The following is a 24053-nucleotide window of genomic DNA, read 5'->3' as shown; positions in this document are numbered from 1 at the left end:
CCTCACTTGAGCAATCAGTTTTCTAATGGGTTATGCATACAGACTGTAAAGCCTACTGGTTGGGGCCCGTGTACTGATGCTGAAATGCCCTCTGGAAGAAAGTTGCGCCATCTTTTGGTAAGTTTGGAAAATATGACTTAGTGAAACTCCAGTCAATATCCACCCCACTCTACCACTAACTTTGACATATTCAGCCTAACGTATCAACACGTTTTTTTTGTTTTTTTTTTTGAGTTTCTTTTTGATTGTGTCATCGTGACCAAAATTTGGACCCTCGTTTATCAACAATAGGTCTTGGAAGAGGTCCAGCATAATTTTTTCATGTGACATACTGTTTCCACCAATAGCATACACAGCTGAAGCCTGGAGTCCCGCCTCCATAAGCTCGACAGTCCAATCACAGCGCTCCCTCGGGGGAGGCAGGGCGGGACGGTTCCATCCCCGACAAAGGTAACAGGTTGCAGTCAGTGCAGAATGAACTTGTTGCTGTCTCTGTTTGAGTGGAGTTGTTTTTCTAACCACTTTGTTTTCTGTGTGGATTTTGATGGATGTTAGTGAAAATTTGTGAATCAACACAGACTCAAGGGAAGCGAAGTTTCAAAAAGGAGCGGAGGAAAAACTTGGAAGAAAGAGGTAACTTGACGGTTGGTTTTGGTCCTCTCTTAGCCAGACAGCTAAACCAGACAGACACGACTTGTCAGACAGTTATGCTCTGTGTGGGAGGTAAAATGTAACGAGAGTCGCGGATTTGTTATCTTAAGTTAGTTGTGTAATAATTCCTCTAGTATTGAGTCACTTGAGCTGTTTCTGTGAGCGTATTTAGCTTGGAGGCTAGCGTTAGTTTGGTGGGAATAGGGCTCCCAGCTAACGTAAACAGTTCTTCGGGATAACTTCATTTTCCTCATTATTAGTCCATATCATAAGTGTACAATGCTTCATTATATACTGCAAGTATTTTAATGCATATTTTCCTATACTGCAGGTTAAACACGAGACTCCCAAATATCGTTATAAATCAAAAATAAATCATACTTAAAAAATGTTCAATTCCAACTAGAACAAAATGACACATAAACTGCGCCTCACTCCCACCTGGCGCTTCCGGTGTTTTTCCTGCTTGAAAAACTATGCGAGAGCTTTGACACAATGCTAAAGACTACAATGTTGCTTGCAGGTGCATTTCTATCTCTTTAAAACCTTGAAAGGCAACATAGTATTCAAATAGCCTGACATTTCTCTGCACACTCACAGGGCATTTCAAAGACCAGGTCTACAATACACAGCTCTGTAACTTTAAGCTGAGGTCAGATGAAACTGATGATGCAGCAACAATGAAGTGCAGATGATAGTTTTGAAGGTGAGTTTGAAGTTAAATAATCATAGCAGAGGACTTCTTAAGCCTCTGAATGTGCTGACACACTTTCATTGTTAAACAGTGGACACACAGAAAAGAAAATCTGGCCCAGTCGAGTTCATATCTCTGGACAAAGCGATAAAGTCCCTGGAATCACATCCACACATGCAGAGACACTCTGCCTGTATGAGTGGAAGTACAGAGAGAAACAAGTGTCAGGAATGTGGGATACATCAGTGGGGGGTGTATTTATGTGCTCCTGATGCGTTGTCATTTGTACACTATTTGGTAACTGTGAAGTCTCTCTTTGTCATGCCAATAAGGTTCTTTAGGTCGGTAATGATGAATAATGGCTGTTTGTTTGGGTGTGAAAGAAGAGAGGGGGCAGGTTTGGAGAGGGATTGACCGCTGGAGAGAGGAGGAAGAGGGACGGGTTTTCAGTGAAGAATGCAATGGAGAAGGAGAATACCCTGAGGACCAAGAGGCAGCCTGTCCTTTAATAAGGACACAGGGGGCGTGAGCTGCTGTTTTGTCCGGCACTGTTACATAAACCATTGAGGTCCTATTTTCAAGGTTGATCCAGGAAACACAATGAAACACTTAGAGGAGAAAAAAAGAGTTAAACTGCAGTTTAAAAGTACAACTAACTCAGTATGAATGTTTATCAGTGATACAGGTAACAGCAGTTGGATACAGAAACTATGACTAAGCCAACTTCATCCCCCTGTTGTTCTGAGCAAAGACTGGTGGACTTTTTGGAAAATGTTGAGGATTAAAAAAAGTTTTTGGTATTTTCTATGATAAAGCTGTAGTTAATCTACAAATGAAACAAAATTCTTATTAAAGTTAGAATTAGACTTTGAAATGTGCATCTTTGGATGTATTTTGCATTCTTACTGTGTCATGATTTTGGGGAAATTGAGTACGTAAGATGGATACATATGCACATTATACTAACCACAGAAAAGACTGCTTTTCAAGCTGGGAGTCACCAGAAGTGTTTACTCAAATAACCATCAGCCCTTGCTGCTCTCTCCAGCTGTACAATTTGAGGCCAGAGCAGATCTGATCACATGAACCACGACGACTCTGAGTCAGCAGAGGCACCGTCATGACTCCACACACTGTCGCTCTTTATTTCCCCGCACACCCTGCTCTAATATCCTAATTATATTTCCCATCCCATCTCTGATCGTAACGGGGAAGCTGCTCCGATTCAATTTACCATGCGAAAATTCAATTTTGAGGCCAGAGGCTGCGAGTCCGTCAGCATAACTGCAGGCGGAGAGCATTGCCGGCAACAGACAAAAAACACCAGTGACACTCTAAGCTGGAGGAGCAAACCTGAACTAAGCTGAGCTGTTGTTTGAGTCACGTCCTGTTTACAACAAAAGTTTGGGTCTTCCTTTTGAAACCTGCGGCCTGCTTAGGATTGCAAAAAATCCCAATCATCTCAAATCTTCAAATCAGTGATTTTTTTTTGTCAAATTCTCTGAGACAGTCAGATTACAACCACTAATTGTTCAGGCTTTATTCCAAACAAAGGAAAAGTGTAAATACGACTGACTTGTTAATTCAACAAAACATGTCTTCCGGAGCCAAATAGATGCTGAGGAACTTGTTTGCTATCCTGCTTTCAGTCTGAAAAATGATGTTTATTTTGGAGAGGTGCATAACCAAATTAGCTTTAGGGAACAATGTTCAAGTAGGACAAAAAAGTCAGTGTTGAAACAAAGTTGTCTAATCAGATAAATAGTGTCAGGGCAGGAATGATGAAGCATGGGATCATTTTAGCATTCCCAGAATCGCTGCCCTCATTTTCCGCCCCACATCAGTAGAACAAAAGGATGGTTCCCCCCTCACCCCTGCCCCTCTGGGAGAAAGATATGCGTCCTATTTTGGCGAAGTAGAGAAATGAAGGTTAGGATAAGAAGCAGAGGAAGATTTGGGCTTAACAGATCGCTCTGCTTCAGATCATCATTCCCCCTCAGATCAATGGATGTTGTCTTCAGTGCTCCTCGTGTGGCGTGTCTGTGGTGTTTTTTTCCAGTGCCTGACATGTTTGCTTGACCTTGCTGTGAAGACAGTTGGCTGCAGGCTTCATGCTCAACTTCACAAATGTGTTGTGACACGGGGCTTCCTCTGCGGCCCCCAAAGGGTGGAATAAAAATCGACCTTACTGTGCGGGTCTGACGAGAAGGTCTGTGTGTTGATGATGCTTCTGCACCACATAGATACCCTCAAAGGTCCTTTGCGCCATGATGCTTTCCTGGCTGACGGCTGACATCTTCCTCAGCCTCACTGTACAGAAATGAAGATGTAACTTCCACAGCACATTTAGGATTAACACGTATCAGCTCGGCATGCTGACTCTATCTCATTCTCCTCTTCTGAGAAAAGCTCGGCTTGATTTTTTTGGGCTGCGTCATCCAGCCTCCAAAATCTGTTCAGAAACGTCAAAATGTGTGTGTATGCATTTAAAAATGTATGAAAGCGTGTGTCAAAGCAAGACACAGCTTTCTGTTTGATGCTCGCTGTTGTAGTCAGCCCTTTGTGAGTATGGGAAGGGGAGGTAGTGTGCAGGATTTTATCACACAAGCCACTGATAAGAGAAGAAAGGCTGAGTGTTTCTTTTCACCCTCTCTCTTCCTCTCTCTTCGCACTCCCTTTCAGTCGCTCTGCCCGTCTCTCACCTTGGAAAGCTGAGAGAAGAAAAAGAAGAGAAGGTGCAGAGGCCAGGAGGGAGTGCTGTAATGGCTTTGGAGTTTGCCTAATGAGCCGTAGAAGTGTAATAACATGTGGAAGAGGTCTCGTGGTGTCACACAAGGCGTGATCGGCCAGAGGACGCGGCATCAGGAATGTTCAGTCCGGCCTTAGCTCACTACCAGTGACGAAGAAGGTGGATCACGTACTGTAGAGAAGGTGTGATCATTCCAGATGGATTAGAAATAGTTTCAGAGTTACTCATCGAGGGCTATCAGAGTATAGAAAACGGGAGGGTCAGGGAGTGGAGGAAACACAGATTTTACAGAAAATAAGTGAAAAATAATCTTACTTGTTGCTAAGCTACATGTCTGTATTCAAGTGATTGGTTTAAAGGGAGATTAACATCTGTCAGAAAAGCTCCCAAGAGTTTGGAAAAGCCCTAGAGAAAGTGATACGTATGTGGGTGTGTGCTTTCAGGTTAATGACTAATGGAGTGCACTGAGGTTAAAGTCCACGCAAGCAGTCAACAAGCTGAGAAACTGAGTGTTGCTGCGCGTAAATCTGCGTCCAATCTGTGTATTTGTTAAAGCAGGGCTGTGTGTGACTGCCAGAGTCTGGACATTCCAGGTATTCTGTGTTGGATTTCTTATTTTGACCGAAGAGTTACGGTGTGTTTACCTGGATATTTATAGTATTGTAGCAGGTTTTTGTTGTGTTTTGTTTTGTTTTCATCCTCCTACAGCACAACCTCAGCCAACATTAAGGATAACGACAGAGAGACAAAGGCACCGATGCAGTTTAGATAGTTCATTTTGAATACGAGACCAGGAGATGTTGACCAGTACAAGGATATGTCTCCTGTCAGTCTGCTTAACCTCCTCTCTGCTCTGTTCCCAGCATGAGCGCCCCATCCTCAGGCCGGAAGACTCCAGTGGACTACGGTGTCCAGATCCGCTTCATCAATGACCTCTACGACAGCGGCGGGGGTCAGCCTGGATTCCAGCCTAAAACCAAAACTCAGACTTCTTCAAAGTACGGCGTGGCGGTCAGAGTGCAGGGCATCGCAGGGCAGCCGTATGTGGTCCTGAAAGATGGAGAGAAAGGAGACTCGTATGGGGTCCAGCTCAGGACCCATTACCCCTCTGGTTACAGTAGTCTCCCCCGGAGGAGGGAGAACACAGGGACTCAGGGGCCTGATGTAGGGGGAGGAGGACAGGGGGGAGCACTACGCCGGGCTCAGTCTCATGGCTCGCTGCTGGAGAGGGATGGCGAGGGAGGAGCGGGCAGTGAGGAATTCCAGCTGTCCAGACCTCCAGGGGATGGGAAGTCTGGGAGTTATGGGAACCTGGATGGAGGGGTTGGAGTGAGGGGGGAGAGGGAGCAGGCCAGGCGTGTTGGTGGTAGAGAGACGGACATGGAGAGGGGCATGTGGGAGGGTTCATACAGAGCTGGACTGAATGGGTCAGCGGGGTCAGTCAAAAGCGATCACTCGCACCCGGATCATCCTCAACAAACCAATCACTCCCGTCAGAAGCAGACTCCCGTCAATCGACTCATCAACAGGTTTGATGCTGGGAACAATGGAGGCCAAGATCCTAGAGCCACATCCCCTCTCCTCGGCCCAAACCCCTATTCCTCACCTCCCTCCTCTGCTCACAGCAGCCTGGGACGAGGCCAGGGTGATGTCACTGCACAACCTGCAGCCGATCAGTGGACGCCAGCAGGAAGATACGTCGCTGTGGAGACATCACAGTCCATCCCAACTGAGGCACAAGTAAGAGTACAAACCAACTGAAACCTTCGGCAACTATTTGTGTTGTAGTTAGCTCCAAACACAACATAGCATGCAACATTGCAAGCGTAGCTTTCTGATCTGTATCTTAAGGTGACCCCTGACCTTTTACTGGACCAGGGTCAGAGTGCAGAGACGAGCAGGGAGGAGGAGCAGGTCATGCAGACGATATACAACATCCTCAGACAAGGGTATGACCTACTGCTTATCTTTCAAGACTTTGAGTAAGTTAGAATGAGTAAAATGGTTCGTATTTTGCATATTTTAACAGATTCATTTCTCCTCAGGTCAAATGAGAGTGACGTTGTGATCAAACACAAAGCAAAAATCATTTTTCAGAAGATTCAGAATCTACAGGTTTGTCCTAATCTAGTAATATCAAGTGTGTGTGTGTGTATGTGTGTTAGGGATGGAACGGTTTAAAAAAATAATAAAACGATCCGTTCGGTTTTCCTGACTCAGTTCAAGGTGCGTCTGCTCCGCTCGTTTTACAGCTCAGTTTGAAGCGAGTATGTCGCTCCAATCATTCAATCATGCGCAACGCGTGGTTAAGGATGCAGTGGAACAGTTGTGGGGAGGTGTGTGTGTTGTGTACATGAGGAGTGGAGAAGACAGAGGGTGTACCTGTGGCGTTGAGTTGTTTTGCTGTCTAGGAGCACTTTAGATTCAGTATGGGCTCTGATGACAGCAGTACGAAAGTGGAGGATAAAACCACAATTGCATGTTGTCAATTTAGAGACTTTGTTGTTACATTTAATGACTTTTCAGACCCTCTGGACAGTTTTTTTTATAGACAACGACTCTTGAGAGTTTCCTGGAGTTTGGAGAATTCAAGCATGTTTTGATCTCCTCAGTGGTCAGTGTGTGTGAGTCCCCTCCCCTATCCAAAACACAGACAGTCCTCACTCGCAGCTGATGAAATAGTGCGTGTCTCATTACGGTCACTTCTCAGTCCCCAACCCATATAAAGGCGGAGGGTTGATATTTTGGGAAAAAAAAATAAGAATGGACAGAAAAAAGTTAATTTGTAGTTCTAAACATATTTATGAGGTTGTGTTTTCCTTGCTTTCTGTCTCTTCCACATTTTTTCTCTCTCCTACAGAGTCCATGACAATTACATGCAAATGGATTAATTTGTAAATTAGACAGCAGCGTCATTTAGTGACTTTTAGTGACTTCTGGGACAGCCAATTGTGACTTTTTTTACTGAGGAGTTGGTATGTTGAAACTAACAATGTTTCACTCAGCTTTAATTATCTTTCAAATGGGAAACAGCCTCAATCTTTCAGGCCATGACCATACATGACATAATTGATTAAAAATACTCTGTTAATATTCGATTATTAGGGTATATGGTAAAAATAAAGGTGTTAAAGCAACAACAACAAGGTATACTGGAACCAAACCCAAAACCGTGATAGGAACTGAATCGTGGTTTATGTGAACCGTTCCATCCCTAGTGTGTGTGTGTGGTGTTTTCCCTGCACTGGCACGTGTTCAGATTTTACAAGTGTGTCTGTATTTACCTTTTCTACAGCAGCCTAAAGACAGGGCTCAGGATGACTGGATGAGAGAAAAGAGGGATCTAGAAAGAAAGGTGGCGGAGCTACAAACTGCCCTGCAGGCAGAGAGGAGGGTAAGGAAGAGACACAAACAAGCATGTTTATACACTGTGCTGAAAGTAATTCTCATGAAAGCAGTTGGACAGCTTGTCTACTCAGTTTTCTTGTAAAACAATTACTTGACTACAGAACAGAATACAGTGAACAGCAGAAGTTAAAGAGGAAAACACACTTTGAGAATGAGTTTTGTGTCGTTGTGGTAGCTGTGGGGGCTCAGATGACCCACCAACCTTCCTTAATTCACTTGGCTGATTGGAATAGTCTGCCACTAGAGGATTTTAACATTCAGAGATTAACCTGTCGCTTCAAATCAGCTCTCAATTTATGGTTGACACTCAGGGCCAACACATAAACACTCCTCCCAGTCCTCGTAAAGTGAGAGCACCCACCATCAACCAAAGGAAATAAGCTAGTTGGAGTAGGAAACCGTCCTCAGAGTTTTTATGTCGTTTAAACTCATCTAACCAGGAGAGGTAGGGGGTTCCTTGGAGTGTGCTTCAGATTAATCCTCAGATTAATCCTTAAAGCCCTTTGGGCCAGTCAAAGGAGCACACACACAACAATCTAACTCCAATAATGACTCATTATATGTTGGTCTAAACGGTGTGGGCAGGTCTTAATCTCTAATAGCCCCTAAGAACTTAATCCCTCATGCATATTGATCGGCAGGCCCGCTGTAACATTTCCTCAAAGTCCTTTGTTTATCCCACCAGAGCTACATGATGTCTAAAGTTCCCCTGCTCTCATTTATTCATCATGTCTGCTCTCGTGCAGGACTCTGTTAGCAATTCTGATCCCACTCTGAAAGCTGAGCTCGAGTCCTGTCTGGATGAGAACCTGCAGCTCCGGGAGATGCTGGACCGGAAGAAGCAAGAGTTGAATGAAACACATTCAGAGTAAGGGCACAAAAGCATACAGTGCACACTTAACACACACACACACACACACAATCAGTGAGGGGAAAGCAGGAAGGGGCTGGCACTATTGTCTGAAAGTCTTGGTTGACTGGAGTAATAGAAGAGCATGACAAACCCACTTTGTTTTCCAGAACACACTCCTCACAATTTCAGGGAACAAGAAGTCAGTATAACTAATTCACATGACACAAGTATGCCGGGGTCATTTGAGTACAAATAATCATTGTGCTGTGTGTATGAGTGTGTGTCCTCTTTTCCTCGCAGGCTGACTCAGCTGCGCATGGATAGGGAGAACGCAGAGGCGCAGGTACGAGATATGGAGGACCAGCTGGCCGAGTTTCAGGATGAACTGAGGAGAGAAAGTGGCAACAAGACGGTACACAGAGAGTTACACTCTAAACAGACACACCAGAGCTATCACTTCCCTTACAGTATCTTATTTTAAAACAAAACATGTCTCCCTTCTCCTCAAAACCTCTGTTCCTTTGAGAGTTTATAGTTGAATAAGTTGTACCACACAAAGTGTGTGCTAAGATCTCAGCAGTATCGTGTTCATACTGTATATTCCTGCAGGATCTGATGTCTTGTCAGGCTCAGCTGATGGAGGTTTGCCAGCTGAAACAGAAGCTGGAGGAAACACTGAGACAGAGGGAGAGGGAGCTGACCGCCCTGAAAGGGGCTCTGAAGGAGGAGGTGGCCACACATGACAAAGAGATCGAGGCGCTCAGGGAGCAGTACAGCGTTGATATGGAGAAGCTCCGCAGCAGCATGGAGCAGGTGTCTCAGGTAAGTGCACACATTACAGGTCCAGAAAAGAATAAAAACATGAGCTGCCTGTAAGGCTGAAAGAACCTCAACAGTTTAAAGCCTGATGTCTTCAGGGAGACAAATAACTGCATATATTTCTTTTTCTTTGAAATGGTTCAGGGATCATCAAACTGAGTCCTCCTGTCTCTGTTTCAGTCTCATGCAGGGATCGAAGCTGAGCGTCTGCGCGTAAACGCATCCGTTCGCTCCCTACAGCAGCAGTTAGAAGACTGCAGAGACGAGAGCAGCCACTGGATGGAGCAGTTTCACACCACCAGAGACGAACTGCGCACAACTAAGCAAGAGTGAGTTCAATGGACACATCACTGTGTTTGGAAAGACTGTTCTGTAATATCTGTGGATTTTATCATCTCCTTTTCTTGTTTTCTCTTTGCACTTTCTTTACTACTCATGTGTCCATCTCTTCTTTTTCACTCTACCTGGTTATGTTTCTCCTTCTCTCTGTTAGAGAGCAACCCAGCAGCCCTGAAACACTGTGAGAGTCACTAATGAACTGCATTTGTGTGTAGCTGTGCAGACTGTAGAGCCAGTAGACGTGGGTAGTTGTGCTAACAAGAGTCTGTCTGTAGTTCAAAGATCATCCACACTAACATCCTGATTCAAAACTTTACAAACCGCCAACTTTAAATGTGGGGAACCTGTGAAACTTTTCCAGCTCAAAGTTATGACTGGAATTTGGTCCTTCTTTATAAAAAAGAGACAGGGTGTGGTGTGGATGGTTGTAAGTGTCATGTTTAGCAAAAACTGTGTTGTCAACATATTTTGTTTGAGTACACCTGACTCCTCTATGCCAGCTCAAAATGCTGATTAACTTCTGATCATTTCAAGATTAAAGAGCAACTGTTTTTGGCCAGTTGTTGTGATTCACTTATACAATGCAACAGCTGCTCATCAATCCATAACAAATCTTAAACCACAATTTTTTTTTTTAACATTCAGTTTGATTCATAAAAACTCCTTAACACATTTTTTCTTTTAGACTCTTGCAAGCCCGTCTTGAAAAAGAGGAATTTGAGGACGAACTAAAGGAGCTGCAGGAGAAAGTGAGCACCATGAAACAACAGATACCCGACCCAAGCGCCACACAGACTCTCAACCAGGTGCAATACAAAACCCTACCCACTGCTAAAACTGGAATCTTAGCAAATGTGCACATCTGTTTTTGGTCTTATTGGATTAATATGAGACAAATTCAGCTGAAAGGTTTGGAGGAATATCTTATTTCTATAAATCAAAAGAAACAAATAAGCCCTGGATTGGTACAGAATTAGGTACTTTTATAGGTACTGACCGAATTCCATCTGTAGCACAGAGAACTGATTAACATAAAATCAAATGGTACCATGTTTTAGTGCCTTGACGCACATCCTTGTGAGGAAGTGGAAGAGTAAGTGAGTTCTCATTCTGGTTATGAAAACAGCAGTTGCAAGTTTATGTATTGAGAAATAAATGTGTTGAATAGAAAAACTTTGAGATTTTATTATTAAACAAATTTATATTTATTGTCACATAAACACAGAAAAGTACCTAAAATTGATACCATTGAGTATCCATATCGATTGCCAGGCACTGGGCATCCATACCATATTGTTTCACATATGGAAGGTATCCAATCCCTACCTAAGGTGCTTGTAAACTGTCAAAAATAATCTGGGTAAGAAATTACTTGTTTAGTTTCTTGTATTAAGACCTTGTTCTTATTTCAGGAAGCTTGACAAGCAAATTCATTTTTACAATAATTCAGGCACAATTTTTCTCTTTTAATATCTTGAAATTAGACATTTTTCTGGACTGTGTCAGGTGAATGTGGCTCATGTCAAGTCTTATAAGATAATTTTTACTGAAAAACAATTTTTCTTGATAATGTTTGATCAGTGAAACACAGGTATTCCCTGATTTAAACCCATTGAAGCAACTTAACCAGTGTATTCTCTGTTTCTTTTAAGGAGCTTCAGCGATGCAATGCTGACCTCCAGAAGACAAAGTCTGAGGTAGAGAAGCAGAGGACAGAGTTGGACAAGAAAGTCATGGAGGTCATCTCCATCAAGAAATCTCACCAGAACCAGGAAGCAGAGCTTAAGTATGAGATTGACAGGCTGAAGGACCAACTACAGAGGGCCAAAGAGGACTTTGCCAAGGCACAGGAGAAAAACAAACGGGTCAGTATCAGTCCTCCAAAGCACCCTGGGGGATTACATAGATCTGTCAGTACATGAGAATAAAAAAGTTACTTTGCTTGTAACACAAATTTGGAGGTAGTTTCCCTGTTCGTTAAGATGATTACATTAAAGACTGTTAAATTAGAAGTTTTTTTTAGTCTTTAATCTATCCTTGTATGATTTATCCAATCCATTCCCTCGTCTTTCTGTTCAAAGCTCCCAAACCCCGCTGTCATCTCAGAGCTGGAGCAGAAGCTTGATGAGTTACAAATTGAGACTAAACAGCTCAAGGAAAAACTCTCGTTAGCTGAGGAAGAAGTTAAAGCCACTACCACACGTTTGAACAGAGCTCAGAGTGACATTAGATCTCTCGAAGACACCCTGCAGGAGAAGGACGAGTCCAACACGCGTCTCAGAGACAAACTGTCACGTTTAGAGGTAGGTTAACATCCTCTTATTCCACGTTCACTCCTGAGTGTTTCAGACTTGTGCTTTAGAGTAAACTTTCTTCTGTGGGTTTTCTTCAGGCTCAGCTGCAGTCCAATGCCACCGAGAGCTCCGAGGCAGAGCTCGCCCTCCACACTGAGGCTCAGGCACTGAGATCTGAGCTGGACGACGCCAAGAGGAAAGCCTCCAGACTGAGCCAGGAGCACCGCGAGCTGAGCCTGCGTCTGGAGGACACAGTGAGGGAGAAGGACGCTCTAAAACAGACCATCAACCAGCTGGAGGAGACTGAACGTCAACAGACGAGAGCTCTGGAGCAACTTAACAAAGAGGTAACAAAAGGAGAGGGTATTTTTAAGCATTGATCAGTCAATGAGAGACTGCAGTCTGCGTCATCTTCTCATCAGAGGTTTCAGGACAAATACAAAATGTTTTCACCCTGTGTGCTTGTTTGCCTCCCACAGTACGAGTCTCTGACTGTGTCCTCCAAAGAAGAGGCGCTGGCTTTTAAGATTCAGCTGGAGGATCAGAGAGAAAAGGCACGGAAGGAAATACAAGAGATGCAACGTCACGGAAACGACGCTCAGAGTGAAGCAGAGAGAGGTCGCTCAGTTCTGCGGAGACTGGAGGAAGAAGTGTGTGTTCAAAGTGTTTGTGTTCATGCTGCCCTGCTTGTTTGGTCTGTTTGTTGTTTATATTATGAAAACAATGTCTGGTCTGTTTTCAATAGTTGTGACAAACAATATTCACAGTGCACGCTTGGATGATCGCACCCACTTACCCACATGCTAAACAGCACAGTGATGATCAGTGAGTCTGACGTTTTATGATAAATCTCACTAGATGTCACGAAGCAAGAAGGAGCTGCTGCTGGTGTGTGAGGAGAGAGACAACCACCAGCTGGACAAAGAGCTGCTTTCCAACAGACTGCGCCACCTGGAGGGAGAGATGGAGGCTGGAAAAAACAGCCTGAATGAGAAAACTCGGGAGATTCGTATCCTGGAGGTAAAATATGTGCATGTGTTGCATCATGGTCTGAGCGAGGCAACTGCTTGGAAATAAACCATGACTACAGGGCTCTCTGCTGTTACAGTGATAGCTCTGCTCCGCATACGGTGTCAGAGCAACACTTTCTTATTCTGCATAACTCTTCCTTACACTTTTAAATCAAAGAAACGTAGCTTAGAAAGGTTTTAGTGCCTTTAAAATGCTGAAAATTTTAAGTTATCAAATATATTTATCATTCGTTTTTGCACACAGCTCAAAGTGTAAATAATTTCTAAGCCTCTAATGAAGATTAATGTTATGGTGTCTCCGTCAGGACAAGCTGAAGCGTCTGGAGCTGGAGCTGGAGGAGGAGAGAAGCAGTGCTGAGATGATGACGGACAGAGTGGCGAGGAGCAGAGATCAGATCGATCAGCTGCGCTCTGAGCTCATGCAAGAGAGATCGTCCAAACAGGACCTGGAGCTGGACAAGAACTCCATGGAGAGACATGTACTTACACACACTAACTGTAGTGTTTTTTTACAAGTAACAAGAGACTAAAACCTGTCAGCGTATCCCCCTTTAATTACAAAAAAATAAGGTTTTACATTAGAATAAAATAAAATTAAAGGTAGTGATTTGTGCGTGGTGAAACAGCTGTTTATTCGTGTTTGTGAAACAGCTGTTTATTCGTGTTTGTGAAACAGCTGTTTATTCGTGTTTGTCCCTGCAGCTGAAAGAGCTGAGGAGTCGAGTGGCAGAAATGGAGGGCCAGTCTCGCTCCTCAGCAGGATTGTCCCAGCTGGAGAACAAGATCCAAGAACTGGAAGAACGTCTACGGAGCGAAGAAAGGTACATAAAAAAAGAACAAATAACTCTGAATAAGATTTTTTTTCCCTCTGTCATTGGTCTTTAAACAATGAAGGCTGTGCAGGAGAACTGTGAATGGGGAGGGCTGTGTGTGTTTGTGTGTGACCTGCTGTGGGTGAATGTGGTGGTCAGCGTCAGTACAGTGTTGTTACAAACTGGCATTATGATAAGGGTCATTACAGGCTTTAAAGGTCAGAACAGGCAGGGTATGATCACAGGCTTTAGTCCTCATTGCACCAACAAAATAAGCTCTTTCAAAACTCAGTAAGAAATTTAAAATATTAACTATACTTATAGCTTTACGTTCAGGCTTTCTACATTGCAGGGTTTATTGTATTTTTATATGAAATACATTCTTTCTTTATCCTACTCGACATTTTACAACCTTTAATTAGTATCAGAAACAATGTTCTGACAGAAACAACCATTAGTTTGACTCTGCGTCCAAAACAATCAAAGCCTCCTGCTTGTAGAACCAGGAAAACATGCCCTTTAAAAGCTTTATAACCACTTTTCAATTGGGATGGGGACTGAATTAGGAACTTTTTTAGGTACCGACCAAATTCTGTCTGTACTACCAAGTACCAATTCGCATATTATGAAAGTCACATTCTATGTTTTGGTGCCTAAACACATCTTTGTGACTGTGAGGGAGTGGAAGAGTAGACGATTTCCATACACAGAAATGTCAAGGTTATATAATGAGAAATAAATTTGTTAGATTGAAAAACTGAGATTTTATTAATAATCAAATTTATTTTTATTACAACTAGGGATGTCCCAATCATGTTTTTTTTGCTCCCGATCCAATTACGATTTTTTTTATTTTGAGTATCTGCCGATCCCGATATTTCCCAATCCGATATTTTAACAATGCATTAAGAAAAAAGAAAAGAAAAAAAACTCCTACAAGTTGCCCTTTGAGTTTTTTTTATGTGATTTAAATGAAGGTATCATTTAGCCAACATGAATATAGCTTTTTTTCTCCACATAGTGCAGCATTGGATCAACAAAATAGAAATAAAGCTTCTCAGTGGTGCACCACAAGATTACCTTGTATGTGTGTGACAATAAGGTTGCAATTTCTTGTTTGCAATATCGTTGTACTTGTTATAATGACAAATTAAGTTCTATTCTAAAATGAATGATGATGTACTATTATACACATTTTAATTAAAAACAAGAACTAAGGCCCCAGGCTTTTTCCGACTCCCTCTCCCCCGATCTCCAATCATTAAAAAATACCCCGATCAGCCCCGACTCACATGATCACATGATTGGATTAGGACATCCCTAATTACAACATAAACACACAAAGGTACCACAAGTTGGTACCTTTTAAAACTGATACTGATTGCCAGGCATGGGTACCATTTTGTATCAAAAGTGAAAGAAACTAATCCTTACTTTTCAGTAATGTAGATTCATATTTACTCCTCAGCGAAGTGACATCTTTCTTACTTGGCTTCATCTTTCTATGAGTAGTGAGCAAGCAAATATCCTGCTGTGGGGAATTTTGGTAATAGTAAGGATGTGCAGAATATTACTCATTGACCTGCTTACATGTCTCACTAACCCTCCTTCTCTCATGAACGTGAAGGGAGAAGAACTCTGTGTTAGGATCCCAACGACGTCTGGAGAGGAAACTGAAAGAGCTCAACATGACTTTGGATGAGGAGAGACAGACACACACTGAGCAAAGAGACCAGGTGACACATTCACTGTCTACTTTATGGAACTGTTTGAACATAGAAATATGTGTTTTTAAAAAAGAGTACACTATCAAAAACTGTTTCTCTTGTTGCAGCTTGCTCTGAAGGTGAAGGCTCTCAAGAGGCAGGTGGATGAAGGGGAGACCGAGCTGGAGAGGTTAGATGGACTGAGACGGAAGGCTCAGAGAGACATGGAGGAACAGATGGAGCTGAAAGAGGCTTTACAGGGCAGAGTCACCGCTCTAGAGACTGAGCTGAAGTGAGCATTTCCTTTTCTTTGTCTCTTATTTTGTTACTCTCAGCGTGAGCTTTTTGGTAGTGGTTATGCAACACGCTTCCCAGCAGCCGGATTAACACAGTGGATGTGCGCAAGAGTGAGCAAGAGCGACATCGTCTTCTCCTCTTTTTGTCTGAGTGAATAAAACTCTGTGTAAATGACGCCATTAGCAGTGAACCCAGATTCCACAGCTGTTACACACTCAAAGAGACACCTGGTGGAGACTCACACAGATCCCCTTAGGGGCCATATTTCACAACGTGATACGTCTAAAACAGATCCACAACCACCTAAGTGTGGAGAGCTATTTCATTAAACTAAATCAGCAAATCATGGAATTACTCATGGACCACATGGGAAATTAAACCTGCCTGTAGAAACAAGAATAAACATGTTGTTCCCTGATATTGACAGCAGGGGGAGCACTGTGATCACCTGGCAGCACCACCATCTGTGATTACTGCATTACTGTTAAAATACAAAGTATAAAAAATGTGTTGAAACATATGCAACTGTAAATGATAATATAAATACTGATCATGTGTCGCAGGAGGAAAGCACAAGCAGCGATGCGGCCGGCTTTGGATTCATCAGCCCTGAGCTCAGATGATGATGACAGCCTGTACGACCCCTCCACCATCACCTCCATCCTAACTGAGAGCAACCTCCAGACCAGCTCCTGTTAAAACACGCACTTTGGGGACAGGGTAAGGGTGGGAAAATGTAGCACTGTGTAGGGATAAAATGAAGGGAAGTGTAGCTTAGCATCTGTGTAGACTGGGAGTACAGCCAGAAGGCAGAATAGTGAACACTACAGCACACAATGAGGGACCAGGGAGGGAAGGGGGGAAGAGGGGGGTGTCCACAATGAAATGAAAGGAAGCAAAACAATGTCTACGTGTAGAGGAATTTCCCTCAGTGTAGGACATTCACAGATTTACTGTAACGCACAGTCAGGAAAACAGATTTATACAAATGCAATATACAAGCAAAGGTGCTTACAAAGAAACAAACCCACCAGGGTCGGGGTCAATTACTGATAACAAACTAATACACAAAACAACAAAGCAATAGAAGATACCTCTTTCATTTTCAGGTGCAAATTCAGCGAGTCGGACCATTTCAGAGTTCAGATTCTGGGTCTGATACTTGAGGTGCCAAGTTTGGACATGACTGGATATTCTGCTATGCTAACTCTCCACACATACTTTACCTTATTAAACCCTGGATCTTACTTTCCACAGCGCAGCTTTTCACTGACTGAACTCTGTACCCTAATATGCACTAATATAGCAAAGCACTACTGAAAACATGCCCCAGACACTGACACTGCTTCATGATTGCACAAGTGATTGAAAGGTGAACCCTGAATCTACGGTTCTTATGCTGGTTTTCTTCACCTTACCAAATCAGTGGTGTGATACTAAAAATATTTGTTTTACACTTATTTACAAAAAAAAAGAAATATATTTGTTTAACTATTTTTATGTATGGAATCTTTATCTTAGACAGTTTGTGTTAGGATTTAATTCCACAATCAAGTCTTGTATAGTTCGCACGGTGTACTGTAATAAAAAATGTGGCACTAATAACATCACAGTTATTTTTCTGCACAAAGACACACTACTAGACGGTGCTTTTGATAGAAACCACTGTTGGTGTAAATGTTTGGGTTAGCCTGAGGTCTTTATTCACTGTATCTGAAGCTGCTTCCTGAAGCAGCAGACTGTCTGGGTTTATATCTTGAAGAACAGAGGCCCTTTGTGAGAACATTACAGGCTGTGTGAAAGTGATTTTCAACTTTTCAAGTTTGAAAACAAATGGGCCAAAACAACTTCCTGTCTGCTATGAAACTTTATCAGATCCTGCACAATCTCTATGCATTCCTTTATTCGTAGTCACATAAATATATTCTCCTCATTTCAATGCGATGCCTTAAAATGATGAAAAATTTTATAATTCTTTTCTTGCTCTTGATTTTTTAAGTGTTTGTATTTAACATTTTTAGCTTATTTGAAATGATTTTTGTACACAGTTTGAACAATCAGACAGAGCTGTAATCGTATTGTTGTTTGTTGTAATTTAATGTTTATCACTTTGTCTTCAGTGAAACTGGAAAATGGAACTGAATTTGATTTCTTCGACTGCTGAGTGAAAAGTTGTTTTTTATGTTGTGTTGGTACAAAAATGTTGACTGGAAACATCATACTGTGACTGTATTTCACATAAGATCTCCTTTTTCTCTTAAATATGAAATTAGCAAAAATAAAACAATCAAATAACTTTTTTGTCTGTTCTCATAACTTTATATAATTTTTTAAGCATTTGGAACACATACCTCTTTCTCTTCAGCCAGACCCCCAAAGGGCAGGGCTTAAGACCAGTGACCTTTGCCATGGGCATACACATATACGCTAGTCCAACCCACAAACAGACTAATACAAACAAAAAAAGGTCTAGCATACTTAATTTAGCTTGTGACTAGTAAAATGGAATACATATGAGCACATGTTTCTCTATTTCCTAAATTAATCTGCAATCGCTGATACTGCCGTTACCCTTTTGTTAGTCTCGTCAGTGATCTTCAACACAGAAATATGCAGAGCAGATCAAACCCTTTCTGTTTGCAAGGTCATAAATAAAACTTAACCCCTATTAATGTTCATATTTTAACAATAATGCAGAAAACGTGATAGCTTTTCATTGTAGAGGGCATCTTACAAACCACACTACTTCCTGTGGCGCGCAGGGTTTCTTCCATATTTTTGTTACATTAGAGTCGTACATGAAATCACCCTAAGACAGGAGTCTCAAACTCAAATTTGCAGAGCGCCACTGACTCCATCCGATCTTGTCACAAAAGGTGTTACTCAAACTACCCCTCTCAGCTGTATCTTGTTTTAGAATAGAATAGAATAGAATAGAACTTAATTGTCATGGTAACAAGAACAACGAAATTGAAGTCACAGCAGCAATAAAGAAAACAAAAGTAAGAAAGTGTATAGAAAGTGAAAAAAGGTCCATAAGAAAATAGATGATGACAGCTTGTCCATCATTCTCCAGTTCAGCCAGCCTCCACCTCCACAGGGTCCAGGACTGAGCTTCTTGTCTGCTCACAGCAGGTGAAGCTCTTCCAGTGTGGCGTTGGTGTCTGATGTTAGCTCTGTTAGCCATGACTGTGAATAGCATGATGCTACTCTGCCCTCTGGTATTCCCTCTGTTGCTGGGTTAGCACGGCTAGCTCATCCATCTTATTGGAGATAGATCTTCAGTTCCCAATAACGATGGATGGAAGGACAGGTCTATGTCGTCACTTCTTAGCTCACACCTGAGAACCAGCACGTTGTCTTCACCTCCTTCTCTTCACCTTGTGGGAAGACATCAGGCCTTACACCTGTTAGCATTGCCATGCTACAAGCTGCGAACAGCTGATTTCACATGTTAACAATACAGCCATGGTTACATGTAGGATCTCCAGACAAACAGGAGAAAAAGTAGTAAAACATTACGTAGTTGATTGTGTTTTTGTTTGTATGGAGCTGATTTTGTGCCGTTTATACCCAATGCTTTTGGTGACCTTATCTGGCACCCACAAATAAAATATATTATTATGATTATCATAATCATTCTCTCAACTCTCTCTCAGCTTTCTTTTTCTGAGAAACCATCCAGATTAGCATGTTGCACCTGCCAGGGATCAAACTGGGATACTCTGCGCCTGAGACTGAACCTGTCTTTTGGCCTTTATAAGAGACATCTTGTTTTATTAATGGTTTCAGGGCAGTGTACCAAATGTTTGGTTTTTTTTTTCCCTGCTTGGGTTCATGAGGTGATTACGCTACGTCCAGTTTAGGGTCACCTTAAAAATTGGATATTTTGTCCCTGGTCCCAACAATGCACCAAGCCGTGAACACATCAGTCTGAAATTCACTATAAGGTGATATCAAGCGGTGAGCTGTATGCCATGAGTTTTAGGCCTCTGCCTTAAGGTATCTGAGTTAGTGACTCTGCTTCAGTTTGACAAAAACTACAACAGAACCTTCCAGAAAGCATTCATCTTCAATGAAGCTCTATTATGTCATCCCCATGTGTGAAGGAGCATGCAGGACTACTTCAAAGGAACATGATAATAAAAATGGATTAGGACCTGGCAGCGGAGCAGTGCTTGTCTGGAATTTTGGATTTGTTATCTAAGCCAGACTTACAGAGAAGAGAGTCATTAAATGAAAGCTACAGGAGCTCACTAAGCCCATAATAGTTATTATTGGTCTGCGAACAAAATAGATGATGAGGGCTTTGTGTTTCCTTCACTGATCCATAATATAGGCTACCTGACTTGTGACACATCACCTGTTTGTGAAGATCATTAATGTTTTTCATATCTCACTCTAAATTTAAACAAATATTGTTCAAACAACATTTATTACAGGTTCTTCAAAGTGAGTCACGTGTAATCTACATGATCTTAAGAGTACACACTATATGTGACCTTTACTGTTGTGTTTCTATGAACTGCATGTGTGGACTTGGCTGTCGCGTGACTTTGTCACCTGCAACATAAAAGTTTGGCTCATCCTAACTGTTGGGGCTGTGGGGATTGTTAAGTTAGCAGCTTGTGAAAGTTAAATTGCTCCTCCATGTTTAATGTTTAAAAGACCAGAATCTGGATTTCAATTCTGACTGAAAGAGTGGAAAACATTGATAGAAGAAGCCTATTTTTCTGCTTATAGAGGTCTCTGATTTTCAATTCTCCTCAAACTCAGAGACATGACATATTACAACCTCTCCTTCACAAAAAAAGACAGAAAATACCAAAAAGGACCAGACCCACTGATACAGCCTTTGTGTCAAATTTAAAATTGTGTAATCAGGACACAGAGTTCCTCCAGCCGCTCAGAGCTGCCTCATGTAGTTGGCACTGTGGGCAGTGATGGACGGTTTCTGCCAGGAGCACCCCAGGGTGAGGCACGACAGGAATGTACTGGGTCAAATGAGATCCATGTGAAACAAGCTGAAAGGAAAACTTAGAAGCTGTACACAGAATATTTGTCAAATAGATGATGACATCAGATTAGCCCACCTGTAACACCTGGGACTGTTGTTCCAATTCATGTCTGGATGTGAGGAAAATCCTCTGAAGGAAAAAGCCACAAAACCTTTTTTTCTGTGAACCAGAACATTTTTATGACTTCAGGTCATTGTTTTCAGGGCGTCCAAAAAAAGATCAGAGTCCTGTTTTTACATCTTTTCTGACACATTGGCACCTCTGTGGGACTTTGTGGGACTATTTCATCGCCCACTGTGACGTCTGTGCTTCAGAGGAGATGTGGTCCTGGCTGGTTTTGACAGACTTACAGTTCTCCCTACTGTGCTATTGTGTGACTGATCTTCAAAAGACCAAGAGAGGCCCCTTCCCCTCCTTTGGTTCCCGGGGAAGTGAACTTTACATTCTTTCCTTGCAACAAATTTCTTGGCATGCACAGCCACACCTTCAATATTTGCAATAGAACCAGACGCTGTGTATGATACTAACACCTCCCAGGCAGTGCAACCAAACCTGTACAGTGTTTCGTGCAGCGTACACTACCTGTTTTGCTAGACTGTAACTTACTAGCGTACATACTTTCCATGGGCGTAATCGGGTTTCCATACCATTCCAGATTTCCAGGCATAACTTTAAACTCAGGGGAGGATGAGCAAAGAGAAGGATGTGTTTTATTTTGAAATCCTGGTGTGTTTGTTGTTTCGTATGACAGTTCATAAAGAAAACACTCTCATGGTGAAAACATTTCCATCTGCCTTCAGGTGATACGTGTGGATGTACAAGTCTCTGAGTGTTTCAGGGACTGGGCCAAACCTGTTTCTGTTGTTTTTGTAAAGATTAATAGTAAGATAATGAGAGGGGGATTAGTAATTTCAGTACGTCAGTACTATTAATATCATGCTGGGAACCACAGCACGTGAGCTTTAGAAAAACTGAGCTCATTTTGAAGCTTGGTTTAAGCTCGTTTTAAAAAGTCTACTTCTTTACTTCTTGATCTTTAACCTTAGATATAAAACTGTAATCTCTGGTTTTAGATGGTATGATGTACTGCTTTGAGGGAAGGTTCCCTGGAAAACATTGATTAATAAACTCAAATCACATAACTTTGAACACAATAATTAGCTCAGGATTTTTCTCCCCTTTTCAGCTTTCTTTTTTTTTTTTTTTTTAACAGGAAAGAGTAGGAAAGTTTTTTTAAAATAGCAGAGTTCTCAACATGCTCCACAGTCCTGGGAATTCAGCTCTATAATGTGTTATTTTTTAACAGCTTTTGTGAATGTTTGTGTAATGATTGCAAAACCTCAATTCACTGGAAAAAATGCTACACACACGACACAAATCAAGGCAGGGCCTCAACAATGAGGAAGAAGAAATGATGGAAAGAGGAGTAAACTATATGTTGTTAAAATAGAGTTAATGACTTCACCAATAGTTTCATCATTGTTTCTAGAAAGACATATCACTGTATTACCCCACATTGACTGGGTGTCACCTTACTGCACTTTTAACCTCTGACTGTAGCAAAGCACATGACCAAACATTAGTCTTTCCTATTTTTCCCACCTATTGGTCATTTTCATTGTTGTGGTTCAAGTCACATACAATTTTTTCTTTTTTTGTAACACTCCAGTCCAACTCTGATGACTCAAAGATATGGAAACATTTAGGTGTTATTTGTTATAGTGTCAATTTTTTGGTTTAGGCATTAACATTTATTTATTTATTTGTTTATTTTTTGTATTAAAGAATTCGTTTTTTTTTTTCCAAATTGAGTCAAGAGTTGAAATGATGACTTATTAGAAGTGTCCTTCTAGTCACTTGTTTTCAAAATACTGCAAGGTTTACATTTAACAGTCTCAATTCTCTTCATTTAAATAAAAGAATAAGAAAAACTAGCTCCTTTTAATGGATAAAACAAAGAACAAAAACTGATAAAAGATCATCAGAAAACTACAAAAATTAAAATAATACAATACTGAGACAATTAATGTAAAAATAATTCAGTCTGAGGCAGCTCAGTTGGTCATTTATAATTGTTTGTCTTCTTTTCTGAATCACTTTCAAACCAAAGAAAAGCCTCTCTGAGGCATTTCAGGTCATTTGTTTCATACTGAAACATCTTTAAAATACGGTGCACTTTAAAAAAAGCAACAGAGTTCTTACTCAAATAAACTAACCTCCCAACAAAGTGTTAAAACTCAATATGTTTCCCTGAAGATACAGAACAGCAGAGTTCTGACTCAGATCATCGTCTGGCACATTGAAGTGTGAAAACACGTCTCACACTGTCTGCTGTCTGATCCGTGGATCAGTGTGCGTCTGAGTGTGCTCAGCAGCGTGATGTAAACATATCATTATGGATCACTGTGGGGCACACATGATGACATATTGAAGTGAGGTAGAGGTGTGTTTTTTTCATGTGGGATAGTCACGATCCTCATGTGAAATCAACCATTAAAAAAACACCCAGTGTGACATAACTGTTAACCACATCCTGCTCAGGAATCAAATATCTATTGAAGGAAGTATTTCAAAAATTTAACAAGCAGAGGGACAAGAGTTGGAAACTAGCACTTGCTATAAACCCTCTGTGCAGCACATCAGATTCATGCCTTGTATGAAACTGCGTTAAACTGTTCCGATCAAATAAATTCAAAACTCAAATACAGCCTGCACTTCTGAGACATATGGTTCTGATGTGTGTGTGTGTGTGTGTGTGTGTGTGTGTGTGTGTGTGTGTGTGTGTGTGTGTGTGTGTGTGTGTGTGTGTGTGTGTGTGTGTGTGTGTGTGTGTGTGTGTGTAAGCATCATCCCATGTATGCCATGTTGTTTGCAGCCTAACAGCCATTAATGCCATTAAAGTCTTAATTCAATCTGAGGTCTGTGCATGCCAGGATCAGCTGCTGCCGAAATCAGCTATGTGGGAAGAGAAACCCACATTATTATCTTTCCCCTCTGTGAGCGGCTCCATAAACAAAGAAAAATATGTCATTTGTCTTCCAAATATGATATAAAAAGACATATCAAAAAAGAAACTTGAAAAAAAGATAGTTCTCTGTATATTTATTTATCTAAATTGAGCCTTTTTGGAGCTTTTTACGATACATTTGCTGTTTTATGTCATGTGACAAGACATGGCCACACTCAAGGTCACAATGAGTAAGTCTGCACTATTTTTGGTCAATCCTGCAATCCTTCTAGTGGTTTGTTGTCATAAGTACAGACTGAACAGAAAAGTATGTGCTGCTTTAACCACAGTGCAGATCTGACAAAACAAAGAGTAGCATGGTGTTCACTGTGGGAGATACCTTATCTAAGGCAAGGTGCTCTGCACATTTATTTT

At 41.6% G+C, this 24053-nt stretch overlaps 1 protein-coding gene across 6 annotated transcripts; it reads left to right on the top strand.

Annotated features, from left to right (window-relative positions):
- The first annotated feature begins 426 nt into the window (after nt 1–426).
- Nucleotides 427–17930, top strand: cgna (cingulin a). Of its 6 annotated transcripts, none has more exons than XM_074684047.1 (21): nt 427–450; nt 4958–5834; nt 5946–6043; nt 6140–6209; nt 7390–7488; nt 8249–8370; nt 8656–8767; nt 8965–9177; nt 9355–9503; nt 9668–9694; nt 10199–10319; nt 11166–11378; nt 11595–11816; nt 11906–12154; nt 12287–12457; nt 12666–12827; nt 13144–13317; nt 13541–13659; nt 15278–15386; nt 15485–15648; nt 16217–17930. In XM_074684047.1, exons 2-21 carry the CDS (start codon nt 4959–4961, stop codon nt 16350–16352), a joined length of 3606 nt encoding a protein of 1201 aa, XP_074540148.1. In that variant the 5' UTR covers nt 427–450; nt 4958; the 3' UTR covers nt 16353–17930. The 6 variants fall into 6 exon arrangements, with proteins under 6 accessions (XP_074540148.1, XP_074540151.1, XP_074540149.1 ...); XM_074684050.1 differs by lacking the exon at nt 427–450 and adding an exon at nt 462–633 and having other exon boundaries at nt 5973–6043; nt 16217–17929; XM_074684048.1 differs by lacking the exon at nt 427–450 and adding an exon at nt 462–633 and having other exon boundaries at nt 7393–7488; nt 16217–17929.
- The last annotated feature ends 6123 nt before the right edge of the window (nt 17931–24053 follow it).

Source organism: Halichoeres trimaculatus, unplaced genomic scaffold, assembly GCF_033239565.1.
Source record: "Halichoeres trimaculatus isolate MK-OKI-2021-1 unplaced genomic scaffold, fHalTri1.1 fHalTri1_scaffold_12, whole genome shotgun sequence".
In the NCBI taxonomy this organism is placed as follows: Eukaryota; Metazoa; Chordata; class Actinopteri; order Labriformes; family Labridae; genus Halichoeres; species Halichoeres trimaculatus.
The sequence above is the reverse complement of the archived record's forward strand: the minus strand, read 5'-3'. Positions and strand labels throughout refer to the sequence as shown.

Coding starts and splice junctions, on each gene's coding strand:
- cgna (XM_074684047.1), top strand. CDS start 4,959: ATGAGCGCCCCATCCTCAGGCCGGAAGACTCCAGTGGACTACGGTGTC. Junction 6,044..6,139: donor TACAACATCCTCAGACAAGG/GTATGACCTACT, acceptor ATTTCTCCTCAG/GTCAAATGAGAGTGACGTTG. Junction 12,155..12,286: donor TGGAGCAACTTAACAAAGAG/GTAACAAAAGGA, acceptor TGCCTCCCACAG/TACGAGTCTCTGACTGTGTC.